The sequence below is a fragment of the Ylistrum balloti genome, unplaced genomic scaffold (genome assembly GCF_031769215.1).
Source record: "Ylistrum balloti isolate Yb309-2 unplaced genomic scaffold, AGI_CSIRO_Ybal_v1 Utg372666, whole genome shotgun sequence".
Taxonomy (NCBI): domain Eukaryota; kingdom Metazoa; phylum Mollusca; class Bivalvia; order Pectinida; family Pectinidae; genus Ylistrum; species Ylistrum balloti.
This window is the reverse complement of record NW_026783144.1, coordinates 138,563-154,030: the sequence shown is the minus strand read 5'-3', so window position 1 is coordinate 154,030 and position 15,468 is coordinate 138,563. Positions and strand designations below refer to the sequence as shown.

Here is a 15,468-nt window from a genome sequence, read left to right as displayed (position 1 = left end):
CTGAAGGATTTGTGTTAACACAGGGGCACACAAGTTTTTAAATGTACAACAAAGTGAATGTATGGACCTACCTTTTCTGTTTAGAAAAGATTTCGTATGTTTTGGAGTGTTAACTATGACAGGTCTATAATCACATTGACCGAAACCAATTAGCAAGTCACTGTGTGTATTGATAACCCAAGGAATGAAAAATACTGTTTGGATAACACTGCTGCTCATGTATATGCAATATAAAAACATATACAATCAGGTATTTTCCAGTTTGATGTGAAAAACTTAATTATTGGAAATAATTGGTGTATTATGTGATATCAACAACTGACATTGTATTGTGTATTGAATACATATATTTAGTGCCTTAAATTAAGTTATATTTTTATTCCCTATAATTAGAATATAATTGTATAGTTATTACTGCTGACCTTTGGTAGCTCATAAGACAATTATGCAAAATGTGCTTCGTTTTGATAGATCACCTGGCCTAGATTCCTTTCTTTGTAGGAATGCTAGGATCTGTCTGACTTTTGCCTGAAACATCCTCCAGTGAAGGGGACTCAATTTTGAACAAACAGTGGGTGTCAACCCCGTTAGAGAAATGTGCAGGTCCCAATGGGGAAAATGAGCATATTCTGTAAAATCCCACTTCTGTAGAAACGGTAGGATAAAGTCTGAAGCTTGTTTGGGTGTAGGAGGCTTTTGTATAAATGGTTTAGTTGACCCCCTGGAGGGGTAGAGGGCAGGGTGCTATTGGGAATGGATTTAATTTTTCAGAATTCTTCTTCTTGTAGAATAAAACAATTCAGGCAAACAAAGCCAGGTGAAGGAGGGGGTGGGGAGGCCTTATAGGCCTCTTGCTGTAGTAGAGTAATTTATGCTCTCATTTGTTTATCTTTACAATGTATTTTACTTGATGTTGAATTTTTTATACATGCATGACAATAGAAGATATAAGTATGACCTCATTGGTCTTGCATTGTGATACAGTGTGGCTGATTATATACGTTGATTTCACTCCAAATTAGAATATCAGGAAGCACAATGCAACACTAACAGTAAACATCTCATTACACTGGATCCTGTTACAAAATGAATTGTATATGTGACAATGTAGATTTGTAAAATTTCCATCGTGATTTGCAGCTTTGTCAAGACATATTGTGGAGCACTTTAAAAAATTTGATAACTTTATATAGTGGATCCATAATAATCTTAACACATCCGTTTTCTGACAAAACGTCTAGATTATGAGTTTTCTAGTATTGTTAACATATTTGAATGTAACTTCCTTGTCCAAAACTAAAATATCTAATATGCACATGATTCATATGAATGCTGACTTTCTTGTTTTAAATGTTTATGTACCACCATCATGATTCTATTTAACTGTATATCAGGTATTGCTACAAGTCATGTTCAAACTTTTCCTTCATTTTTGTCAGAAAAGATTTAAAGGACTCATACTCTGTAACATTGATATTGCCAAATTAATCAGCATTACTAAAAAAAGAAATGAAACTGAAATTGGTAAAAAAAAAAAAAAATTAAAAAAAAACCCATAAAATTTAGAACACCACCTGTCCAAGTGTGGTACATGTACTGTATTGTGTTATTTGGTTGAGATATGAGCTAAGAGAATTGTGTGAGAAAATTGAAATGTAGGTCCGATACATTTTGTGATTTCAGAGGTGATGATATAAGTACCATAATGCAATTCATTTTTATGCTCCCTCTATTACATGGGAATAGTGTTACCAAAATATTAATCCTGTACATCCCATTAATTAATATCATACCTAGAGATTAGATTAATTCATGTTTACCTCATAGTATAATCAAGATTAAGGTTCAAAGGTCATGTTTGAAAACTACTGCAAATTCATCAGTGATCCTTTTATGCATGTGTTACAGACGTTTTTTTTTTTTCTAGTTTTTATTAGTGTATGAACAAATGAAAGTTCACTTGATGGCTTGTCTTTCAAGAAAAAAATTTCTGATAGCAGATAAATATTTTTCAAATACTTATTCATATACATTGTATATATATATACTAGTACATATTATATTCTTGTTTTATTTGTGTTCTTTGATAATGTTGATGACATTTACATATATAATAATCAGATGGTGAGCTGTTCAAATTGACCTTCATCCATCGTCCATACTTTGTTTACAGTACTTGTTATCGCTATATCGAGACGAGTACTAGACGGATCTTTCTCAAATTTCATAGGTAGGTTCCCTTTTGGTCACTAGTTATGCATTGTCTGTTTGTCAAACAGATCTTAATATTAAAATGGCAGATAGGTGGCCTTCTAGGATTTTGGATGGATAATGCTCCAATTCAGTTTCATTTGTAGCTTTCCTTAATCCCTTGTGCAATGTATATTTGGGGACTGGAAAACAAAATGGCCGACAGGCGGCCATCTTGGATTTAGATAGTAATAATTTGTTATCACTATATATGGGAGAAGTGCTGGAAGGATAATTCTCAAATTCATATATGATTCTAGGTTTCTCTTTGTCCCTAGTTCATTTTAAAACTGACTGAAATACAAAATGGCGGTCAAACAGCCATTGAAGACTTTTAGATTAATAGTTTGGTATAGCTCTTCCTTGAGAAGTTGTGGATGAATCATTCTCAGATTTTATATGTCGGCTTCCCCTGTACCCTATTTTGGCATCAGCCATTTTGGAACTGATCAAGAAAATAAATGCCATGGTGGATTGTGAGAGCTATAGTTTTTCATTGTGTTCATTGGTGTTTCTTTGTAGGGATCAAGATCCCCATTTTTATGCATTGTCCATTTTGGTGTTGATGAAAGTCTGATAGGTGATCAATTATCACTGTTTCTTGAAATACTTGAAAGCATCTTTGCCTACATATGAAGGTTTCACTTTGTGCCTTATTTACAACGTTCAGAAGAAAAGAATGAGCTCAACCTTATGAAGAACTGATCGAGATCATACAATGGTCTCTCTTGTTTTGATTATAATTGCAGTTGTACTAACTATGAATTACAGCATTTTATTACATTTTTGCCAGTGAAATACAGGAATTAACAAATATGATAAAATGTTTATGATAACTTTTCCAGTGATGATATGATTTAAGTCGTTTTTAAAATCAGTTTTGTGATACATGCCAGAAAACAGGATAAAATGGTAGAATACCATGTAAAGCTGCCTATTCAAAATGGTTTCTTGTTAAGCATAACAGGTATATATACATATAACAAAATATAGATACACATGTTCTGTAAATTTGAATCTGATATTCTGATTTTTATGCTCTACGAAAATTTCCATCGCAGCATATAGTTGCTGCCCATTTGTTTGCAGAGCATATTTATAAAATTTTGCTCCCAGTTAAGAAAGGACCTTGATACTTTGTGTATACTTTGGGTATAAAAAGACAATGAGCATTGTAGAAAATCCAGGAACCACAAGCCTAAATTAAGAGTTGTTGCCCTTTGTTAAAATTTTGTGTCTGGAGCATAAACTTTAAATTGCTTGCATTTAAGCTAGGATAATGAAACTTGGTGTATACATTGATAATACTACGACAATTTGTAGTGTACCAAAATCACAGCCCACATTCTTTTTATTACAGAATTATTGCCATTTGTTAAAATTTATCATGTCCAGGGTAAAACTGTGCTTGTAAGTAAACTAGGATATTGAAACTTGGTGTCTACATTGTTCCTATTTAGGCAATGTTAATTTACAAAATTCAGGGTTTTCTCACCCTTATGTTGTCACTGATTTTTGATAAAATGGTCTGTCAAGAGCATAACTATGCATGCATTTAAACTAGGATAAAGAAACCTGGTGTTTACATTGTTCATAGGTTATACTGAGACGATGTGCAGTGTATCAGAGTCAGGGCCCTCAACCTCTTGATTACAGAGTTATTGCCCTTTGTTCAAATTTTGTTTCCAATAAAGTTGTTTTTCTGGGAGCATGAATCAGTTTCACTGATACTCTTGTTCATAAAAGAGAATGTGAAATTTTCCAGTATTGTGTACATTAACAATCTGTGATATCACTTGTTGTGTATTGTCTTATAACACCGTATTGCTTCTTTTATGGTTGTTAAATTCAAACGTTCTTTATTGATTGCTTTTAGTTATACTATTCATCTTTAAGACTAAACCTCTGTCAGTCTCGATTATAATTTCTTTTTTACATGTAAATGTCAGTATATTTATGAAGCAAAGATAAATATTGCTTTGTTTAGCAGAATCTTGAACAAAGTGACTTAATTTTGAATTACTTTTCTAGCACTATGTGGGATCCTGATTTCAGTGACGTAGACCCAATTTATCTGGGTAAAGGCATCTTTCTTAGTTAAAACAAAGTAATCTTTTACCTGACTGTAAACTTCTCTGTAGATTTGGGACCTTTAGGTTGTACAGAAAGGTGAAATACATGTGTCAGCAAGCAATCATCATTTGGACAAGAATTTTAATGATCTTCAGTGTAGTGATGATAAAAGAAATTATATATTTTATGATAAACCAAATACTGTGATGCTTTTTTCATGCTGCACATTCTGCCGAGATGCAGAGGATGCAAAGTCAAAATGAGTCATTTTGTTTTGTTATTATGCCTTCTCTGTGTATACCTTACGAAATTGATATATTTAGTTCTGTTAACAATAAAGTCTCCTCCAATTAACGGCCAGAAATGTCAAAATTTCTCGGAGTATTTTTAAAATGGCTTAACCTTGTTGCCAATTATGTAATCATTTAAATATAATATCTGCTTTGTTTTCTGTGTATTTTGACACCTTGATCAGCAAAGTGTTCAAATATTTCTATGGTTGTTCTCCACAAATTGCAGTGTTTATATATATACATACTTTACAATGTGTAGTTTTCAATAGATTCTAATAAAAACATTGTTACTGATTAAATTTTCTCAGAATGATAAGATTTCTGTTGTATTTTGGCTCGTCCCTTAATAAGTGCTCCGTCCTTGTTAAATTCGTTCAGTTTATCAATAAATACTGAATGGCTCTTACTCACATCTATCCTACACAGGGCCAACACCTCTGATTCAAAATCAGGGGATGGACTTATAATAGGACAATGACAAGACCATTGTTCATAAATTGACTGAACAGGTATATACCTTATATGGCTAAACTAAGCTGCATTGACTTGTTGGCAATTTTGTATGCAGATTCCCTGTGTTTCTAATTGTACAAATTTAATGATGAAACTGTTTGACAGTTGTGCCCATTAAATGTTGAGACTGATCAGGAAAACAAAATGGCCACCATTTGACAGTTTAAGTATGTTATTGCTCTTTTTTGAGAAACTTTACATACATGGCCTAATAACAGTCCCTAATTGTTCAATTTCAAGTCTGATTGAGAAAACAAAATGACCAATAGGCATTCCCTTTGGTTCCTTGTTACACTTGTTTAATTTTAAGTCTGATAAGTAATACAAAATGGTTGACAGACAGCCATCTTATATTTTGACAAAGTTTGTTATTGATATTTTTTGAGAAGTACTAGAGGGATTTTTTTTCAAATTATATAGGTTACCCATACATCCTAGTTGTACCTTTTGATTTTGGTGATTAAGAAAAATGTTCAAACTCTGTAAAGTTAATGGTAGGAGAAAGAAAAGGAAAAAGATCCAACTTCTAAAGAATATGCAATGTACAATATATGTATAAGACATTCAGAAGTCGGTCAAGGCCATTTGTTTCTCTGGTTCATAGCATTGTGTTACAGCTCAAATATGTCCGTAATATTTCCAGACATGACCACAATTTTGTATAAATTTTAATTGTGAACTTGAAAGGCAGTCAAAGTAACTACACTAATTATAAAACCCCTTAAATCCAGCATGCAACAAACTGCAACCCATATCCTCTTGGTTATTCTGAAGATGTTTTCAACTCTCTAGATCAAATACATTGTAAATATAGATGGAAATCAGATGAAGCGCCACAAGTTGCTACTTGAGCAAATTACCTTACATGATAACACAAATCTCCAGTGTTGTTTACATACATCTTTAATAAGTTAATTAACAAGAGCACTAAAACATGTTGAATACCTTTACACAAAGGTGATATTAACAAAATTCAGGAAAGACTGTACTGCTCCTGTCGATATGCCAAAGTATCAGCAGTATTTTAGATATCATCCAAAGCGGTACTTTAGACAGAATGTAGTTCTATTTCAAATAAAGGTATACATAACCCTAATTTATCATTTCTAACTCTAGCATCACCAGCCACAGGGTTCTAGGTTTTAGTCTCCATATAAATTCAGCCTTTTTATCATGATGTTAAATGGACCTGAATATTGATATAATTGCACATTTAGATCATAGGAACAATAAAACTAGCAAGATGTACAAATCCTGATACAGTACATGTATATCATACTATTGGTATAGAATGGATATTCAAGAAATGCTTTCCTTATTCCAGAAAATTAAGGCTCTTGAACTCTGGTCATTATTTTCAAGATTAAGCTGAAAATTAGATTACTTTTCAAAAGTATAAGATTTTAATACCTATATTTATGTACATGTATTAAAAATTGTCTGTTTCAATTTTTTATTCTTTAATCAGTGTTTAATCTTTTCTGAACATAAGCAAAGATGATTTCATGCCATTTCTAGTTCATTTAAGAGTACCAGTAATTTTTTGGTAGACTGCTTCAGTTTGCAGTCAAATATGTGGTACACAATGTTTCTGATATTTCATTCACTTAATCTGAACTGTATGTGATATGCTGTAACTATAACCAACATACTTAACAAAAATATTCCTTTGATACTTCTGTAATAACCTTTGCTATCATTATGCAAAATCTGCCGCAAGCTTTGATCGTGGAGAACCAGAGACCATAAAGCTAGGGTTTTCCATCACATCGCGCCATACTTCAAGGAATTGTGATGCTTCTGTCTCATCTATGACACGACTGTCATATGACAGACTAACTGTGAGATTCGTCTGAGGTTTGCCTTCATTGTTGAGCACAAGACGGGAGGTGCCAACAGCCATGATGGCAGTCTGGGGAGGGTTGATAACTGCTGTAAACTCGCTGATACCAAACATTCCAAGGTTGGAAATTCTGCAAAAGAGAGATTGCAAAATATCTTAAGACTTATAATTAACATAATGTTATTTTCCATTTATAAAACATGTCCTTGACATGCTTAATTACAACATCATAAAGTTTGATCAGGTTTCTGAAAGATCCAAGATGATAACATCAATTTTTAGTCTCTTCTATGCCCAATAATTAAAATCATTGAAGAAAATCTGCAGTCTGCAGGTGCCCACTTTAATTTTCCTCCTACGACCACATGTGTTGTTATACAGTAGGCCTTACTCAGGAGTTCTAGACATCCTGTAATTGTAAATAGAAGACATTGTAGGAACCACACCCATATCTAAAGAGGGGTCTTGCAGTTAGTCACCTAATGAGTGTTTTTTTTTCTCTTTTCTACTTCTGAATATTTATAGGCACTACATTGTAGCAGAGATGATATACTACTTATGTGCAGCACAGGTGATAGTATTCTACAGCTTACTGTCAAACACAAAGTACACACTGACCAGTACTACTTCAAATTTGATGATTATGATGATGATTGTATGAAGATGACTTGTTTCTGGATGGGACATTTTTGTATTAAAATGATGATGATGACGACGACGACGATGATGATATGCGTGTTATACATCATTATGTATGTATATTATTTTGTTTGTGAAAACGAGTGTGTATGCTGTCTGGTATCTATGTAATGTAAGAAATAATTTGGAAAAATAAAAAAAATTAAGAGAAATAGAATCTACTTCATGTCCTGATAATGATTGACTTACGTAAATGATCCTCCTTGAAACTCGCTCAATTGTAATTTTCCTTCTCTAGCTTTCACAGCTAACTCCTGTGGAAAGATGTATAAGTCTACAATATTATTCTGTCAATGGTAACAGAAAACTCCAGAAATTAAGACTACATCAGACATAAAGAATTTTTTATGTAAATTAATCATCACTCAAGTTGAATATTTGAGTGTATACATCGTAAAAAATTGCACAGAAAAATTGTTCACTTTCCTAATTTTAAATTCAAATTGAAATACATCAAACCATATCTTTCAGCTTTAACTTCAATTTTTTCCAATTATTAAACTTGTCCATATGGCAAAAGTGTGGCTACAGTTTCCTATATATAATACAGAAGAACAAGTCAATTATTCTTGAAATAAATCAATCTGTTATATATGGTACATTGTATATCAATAAAGTAAAACTATCACAATTTTTGAAACATTTTCTTTTCATTTCAAGATTTTTCCATGGTTCCTTTCAAGCCTTGAGTTGGGATATGTTGAATAAACAAATAATTCCCTTATCTGTTAAAAAAATTTCCTTCCCTAGACCTGGTGATATTTTTTACAATGTACCACTTGATCATCAGGAATGTCCTAAATATGTTTGAATGGTATGGTCAGCTATATACACTGAAAACATTCCATGTTATAGCAATGAATCTGGACAGAGTGTAATCGTGTAATATCTACACCATCTCTATCCTGCCATGAAAACCAGATGGCCAATACATCTCGACTCAGAGTCAGGGGACGAGCCTACTGCAGGAAAATGAAATAAACTTTGTTCGTAATCCTACCGTGCAGCAATATAATTATATAAATGGGCTTATTAAAGGCATGGGCTTACAGTCAGAAATATAGACAATGTGGTGCTACACTTGAAAATTTAAATTTCATAAAAATTCAAATTGTGTGAATTCAGAGAGATTCCATATCAGGGATCTTGGCCCCCACCATAGTGTAATTATCATTGGTTCTTTATCAGTTGGATATTTTCTCTCCTTCTTCCCTCTTATTTGTTCTTCTTACTTCGTTGTATTGACAGATGATTTAATAATAGAGTAAATTCCACAAACCAGGGAAACCTTCATCAAATTTTTTAAATCTTCATCTAGCATGCAAATGTGGACCAAAGAGAACTCATAAATGAAATTTAACAACATCCCATCAAGTCCTTCTCAAATAATAGCAACTATAAAATCAAGACAGCAACTTCGTTTTCTTTTACATATCAGAAGATTCAAACTGGCGACCAAGGGGAACCAATTGAAATATGTGAGAGATCCATCCAATACTTCTGAAAGAATAGCAATAACAAACTTATCAAAATCCATGACGGTCACTTCTACTCTAAGCCAATTTCATTATTTTTCTGATCAGTCTTAAGATTAAAAGGGCTCAACAAGGGATCAAGGAAAACCTATATAAGAAATTTGAGCATAATACACTAAATAATCATAAAATAGTGATTAAATAGCTCTCATAGTCAAAACCTATGTTTGCCTTAGGTCAGTTGTCTTGTTTTTCTGGCCAGTCTCAAAATTGAAAGACACATTTGGGGACCAGAGGGAAACTTCATATGAATTTGAGAAAGAACCACTCATGATGACAAGAATTGATGGACGTACAAATGGGCCACTGACCTCAGACAAAGGCCAATTTAAAGAACCCATAATCTGATAACGGTTGGCAAAAATATTATTGAACAACTTTCGGCTTTTCCAAGATATAAAGTAGAGTAACTTTAGAAAGCTTCCATTATTTCTGATCTTACACCAAAATGAAAGTATCTTTCAACATTTCAAGTAGATTTATATACTCACTTTAACTGTACTTGATATTTCATCTACTGGTAAATAAGCTGCATTTTTTACAATTGGAGTTATCAGTCCCTGATCTGTTGCCACAGCTACTGACACATCTACAGCTGAAGAGGACTGCGCTGTGTCCCCTTGCCAAACTGAGTTCACACTTGGCACTCTCTGTGGAAATAAGAACAATGAATTATACTTAAAAAACTAACACAGTCAAATAAAATCGTGTAAATACATCGTGCATAAATTTTAAGGGAAATAAAAACTAAGTGAGAAGGAGCTACCATCTATAAGATACCCCTACCCCCTCATTTTTTTCTTCTTATCTTAATCTACTGAGGGTTTATGTATTCAGTTCAAAAGGTATCTTGTCACAAGTTATTCATTTAAAAAAAAGTCAAGGTTGACCTTTGACCTTTAACCTTGCCCAATGACCAGCATGGTGTATGAATAAGAACAAAGATCACGTAAGCAGCTTAAACAGTTGGACCAGCATAACCTTCAAGGGAAATGCCAGGTACAGATTGTGACCGAGGCTGGACTGTAGAATATTCAGCATATTCTGTTTGAGGGGTCTATATGTACCTGTCTCGAAGCTAAGTTGCTAAAAACCATTAGTTTTCTGAATTTTAGTATACAGCAGGGTCGGTGCACACACATATTTCCTGAAATGTTTAGCTAGTAAATACAACATGGATGATATCTTATTTTTGGTAAGTTTTTTTCATTTCTGACAGGAAATTCTGAAAATGTGCATTTGAGTTTTACATCAGGCACAAGTGCTTTCATTTATTGTGAAATAATTCTAGGCCATCTGAACTATTTCAACCAGGTTATGCAAAAGTAGGTGGGTTCATGAGATATCTTGCACACATGGTTAACATTCAAAAGTGATCAAGGGTGACCTTTAACCTTGACCGATGACCACCAAAATCTAATCATATGTAGACCTTAACAGGGTAATTCTAAATGATGTGAATAAATATTTTCATGGGTTCGCGAGATATCTCTCTTTCTTTTCTTTCACACAATCTTAACATTTTGCATGCATGGATGCAGTAATGAAGTGCTTACTACATGCATAAGAGGGGTGAAGATATTGTAATGGAAAAAGAGCATCAAAGAAATGTTTCCTTTTTTTAGTCTATAAATATTCAGTAAATTAGTTAGATTTTGACACAATTTTCAATTTCACACAACATTTGATACTTTTAACTTACTGAACTTTTAAGATATTTTCATACAGTATTTTAAGATCTATTTGGACAGCTTTGTATGTTATGCTATGAGTTTCTTTCTATTTACCTGTAGTGCTAATGCAGATGCCTTGATTATAAAATCATTCACAGAAACTTTCACATTTTCACCTGAAAGAAAACATCAAACAACTTTGAAATATTCAATCTTAATTTTCTACATTAAAAAATAATACAATTAAATAATTTCAGAATATTTTGATTTATTTCTGATAAATCAATAAATAAATTTTGATTTAAATTTCAAAGAGAAGTACATTTCATAAAAAATGTTCTAGTGCTTATAAATCTGCTGTTTCATTTTGGATTTAATAAAAGCTGTTTCTCCAATATTTATACATACTTTTTAGTTGATTTCTCATCTTTGTGACAGCACCTAAATCACATTCAACAGACATGTAGGCATGTGGTATTGTTGTCTGAAAAAGGTAAAAACACCAAAAGAATTGGTACAAAGTAAAACTGTACAACAAACCCAAAAATGAAACCACGGATCCTGACATAAACTTTGGTTACCAAAACATGACCTAAGAAACTACAGAATTACATAACTAAAGTAATGAAATCTTCTTAAAAAGATGTGGAGTAAATATCTCATATTCCTGAAAATGTCTTACCTGGTACTCTGTTGAATATAGATTTGAATCAAAATATCATTATAAGACCTACTATCATTGTTGTTTAAATTTTCTATTGTCAAGGTAAACCTACTCAAGTTATGAACAAGATGGCCTGGCCCATGAGCCTTTATTGTCATCAGACTTTATTGCAGTAATGGTGGGGAAAATGATCTTTTTATTCAATCCCAAACAGCATTTTCTTGATTTTAACTTTTCTAACACATGAAACCATCAGAACAGAAGTTTAGAAGGTGTATTTTTTTAAAATGGCAGCCACATTGAATTTTTGAAAACCCAAAAATAACATTTGGTAATGCAGGACCATATTTGCTGAAATTCAATGAAAGCTGATGAAATTTTTGTAACTAATATTTCAATCCCAAAATCTAAAGACTTATTAATTCAATAGTAGGATAGTTTATTTCAACTTCCGAATTCAAAAAAAACCTTTACCTGTCACTTATAAGCAGATGAAAATATTTGAAAAGGTTGACTGACACTATCTACATATAAGCTGTGCTTGTGATATGATGATAGAAGTGAAAATAAAACCAAGGTACATGTGTATTGACAAATAGATTTTTAGATATAATTAAAAATATTATAACCATATAAAAATTCATAATCTTGAAAACGATGATACCTTAGACTGTGTTAGTCTTTTGGCTATAGTTTTCCTCATTGAGGTGAGTTCAAGATCTACGAATTCAGCACCTTCCATATCCAGGACAGGTGGAGGTGATCCAGGCAGGGATGATTCAGTAGGAGGCAACACTGGTGTGGAGGCTACAGCAGGCTGTGTTGGGGGTGTTAATTCCACTGGTAATACTTGCTTGGTCAAACTTTTTGTTTTTATATAGTTAAGAATATCCCTAAAATATAAAATCCATATACATCATTTCATGAAAATGAGACTTGGTTCAAGGGTGAAAACTCCTATTTATCAGTCTGCCACACACACTGACATTTTAACATGAACAAAGAAACAGAACTATATAAGTGTTAACTATGAGAACCTATGATATGCTGTTACCTAGCCTCCAAGTTTTCTGTAAGTATCTTTGATAAACATTATTGACATTGATATATAGATTTACACATATCATTGCAAGTCTGTCGTGAGCTCAAATCATGTCTAATGATATAACCCCTATATACACTTCTAAGTGAACTTTGTATCATTACCTTCAATGAGATTCTTTGTTACATGTACATACCCCTTTGTGAGTATGACATGACAGTCAATGAAATTCTTTGTTACATGTATATACCCATTTGTGAGTGGGACATGAGAATTAATATGAGATTCTTTGTAAGATGAATATATACCTTTGTGAGTATGACATAAGAGCCAATGATATTCTTTGCTACATGTATATACACCTTTGTGAGTATGACATGAAAACCAATGAAATTCTTTGTTATATACCCTTTGTGAGTATGATACAGTATTCGGGCCAAATTTGTTACATACCCCTTTGTGAGTCTCCCTTGTGGTCCTGTACCAGGTACAGACACTCCAAACAGGTTGTATTCTTCCATCAGCTTCCGAACAGATGGTCCAATTGGCCTGAAATTAGAAAATACAAACTTTTATAACAAACGTCATCAGTCTTGTGTTTCCAGAAATTGTTGACAGTTTGAAACATATGTTTGGATAAAAAGTATAAATCTATGCAGTAGTTATTTGATGTCAATCAGGCCTACAAGAAATCCACTGACAATAATAATTCAATTAAAGATGGCAGCTATGTTTTTCCATCATGACCATTATAATGGTACTCTCTTCAAGGAGTTATATCTAATAAAATTGGTAAAAAAAAGATACCATGCAAATAGAATTGATAAAGAAAAAAAAAACACTTTCTATAAAAGTTTTTTTGCCAGAAATACATCATCTAATTTGCTTCAAACTTTTGGTGAAACAGCAAAAATTTGACATATTAAAAAGAAAAAAAGGGACATTTAAGGGGGTGTGGGGTGTGGGACAAGTAAATGAAACTCTCCTGTTATACTAACCCTACACTTTGTGATGGTGTTGTAGGGGTTTCTGCTGCTGGGATTTCAGCTTCAGACTTGCCACCACCAGTGGCTGCAGCTCCAGCATCAGCAGGGACTTCAACATTCTGCCAGTCATCCCCCTCCTCTACCATTAATGCAATCAATGTTCCAACCTTCACATCCTTGGAGTTTTCTGGCATCTGTCAATCAAAGAATTTATGTTAAACCTCATACATATCAAGTGTTTCAGTAATTATAAAGTTGTGTTTTGGTAATTATAAAACTGTCAGAAATTAGTTCCTCATACATATACCAGTACTTCATTTTCAAAGAACTTCACAAGCTCCAACATTGAGAGCAGTTAATTCTATATACAGTGTTAAATTGACAAGAGACATGAATCACTGGGAAAAAAGGAAAGCTTACAGTATGTGAAATTTCTACATTCGTTGTACCAAGTAATATTCAAGAGGTTGGATATTCCTTAACTTAATAAGCTTGCTAGAGACTCAATCAAATCACAAAGTCTTGTTTCATTAATATTACATGGAATAAAGACACATGTATGTCCTTTTGATCATAATTAAATAGAAAATGTACAAGATACAATTTTACTTGTTAAAAATTAATAAGTACTATTATTTTTGCAAGAATCCCTTCCTCATCTGTATCCATGGTTACCACAGCCTTATCAGTCTGGATGTCACAAAGGTCATCGCCAGGGGCAACTGCATCCCCTGTAACAAATCAAATTTGAAATTGATCATCATAAAGTACATACCTGGCATGTTTTACTGTTATATTCAGACATTATATTTTACATGCTTTTCAAAGGATATGACCAGGAAAATACCATTTATTCAGACAAATCCCTCTGACTATGGAAGACAGAAGTTACTTGTATTATATGCCCGAAATGTATATGAGGATCACTGCAAACTTATAGGTAGTTAAGAATTCTTGAAGTGGTAAAAGCAGTGATTTTAGGAATATCTGAATCCTGCTTTTCCTGTTGGAGTTAGTAAAATTTTGAAAATCCACTATATATCTTGGTATCGGGATTCATCAAAATTACGAAATAGTATTGTGACATAACTGACCTTCTTTCTTGTGCCATTTGATGATGCTGCCCTCTGACATTGTAGGGGACAGGGAAGGCATATCCAACTTCATTGTACCTGTGATTAAAAGGCAAATAAATTTTAACCACAATATGAAACAAATATGGTAACTTGAAGTTTAATAATTAATTAATATGCAACAATCTTGTAACCCTGGTAAAGTATTCGGGGAGTTAGGGCACAACTCCACATGTGGATTATAGTTATGTATTTGAGGGATAGTTACTACTGTAAGTAATCAATGCGTTGAAAATATGCAAGACCATTTGATCACTCAAAACAAGCAGTAAGTATTGATCCCTTGAATGCAGGATCAACATAAACCCATTTTGATGCAGGGTTGTGCCGTGCCTAAACTGATACCGGCAACAATAATACATCGCTCGGTTAGAGAGACTTTCTTTTAAACTCAAACAGTTGAACATAAGTTAAGGAGGCAAGAGGTTCCTGTTCAAATCCTAGCTAGTCACTAAAAATTCCATGACCTCTGTTACAGGTACAACGTATAGATTTACCTAAACTGGCTTCTTTTTTATAACTTTCATTTTGCCTGTGTGGTTTTCAATTTCGTTTACAAAAACAATACAATAAGCAGTTACATTGTGTTGTAATGATTCTAGTTAAGCATACCTCTGCTTGCGTTTTGTAAATGGAAAAATCGTGTTTGGACGACACATTTTGCGGCCTTCGCAACCTCGGCAGTTTTCAACCGAGAAAGAACCCGGCCAAGGTGACTGATGGCAGACGCCATTTTCCAAGGAAAAATCAACGTTGCGATTGCG

At 33.2% G+C, this 15,468-nt stretch overlaps 1 protein-coding gene across 1 annotated transcript; it reads right to left on the bottom strand.

The window, feature by feature from the left end:
* Positions 1–6,014: 6,014 nt before the first annotated feature.
* Positions 6,015–15,437, bottom strand: LOC132564728 (pyruvate dehydrogenase protein X component-like). Its single transcript, XM_060229357.1, has 11 exons — positions 15,317–15,437; positions 14,666–14,743; positions 14,202–14,302; positions 13,584–13,765; positions 13,039–13,134; positions 12,208–12,436; positions 11,288–11,363; positions 10,994–11,055; positions 9,698–9,856; positions 7,861–7,925; positions 6,015–7,102 (listed from the first exon to the last, which is right to left on the bottom strand). The coding sequence occupies exons 1-11, from the start codon at positions 15,435–15,437 to the stop codon at positions 6,829–6,831; spliced, it is 1,443 nt and encodes a 480-aa protein (XP_060085340.1). The 3' UTR covers positions 6,015–6,828.
* Between the last annotated feature and the right edge of the window lie 31 nt (positions 15,438–15,468).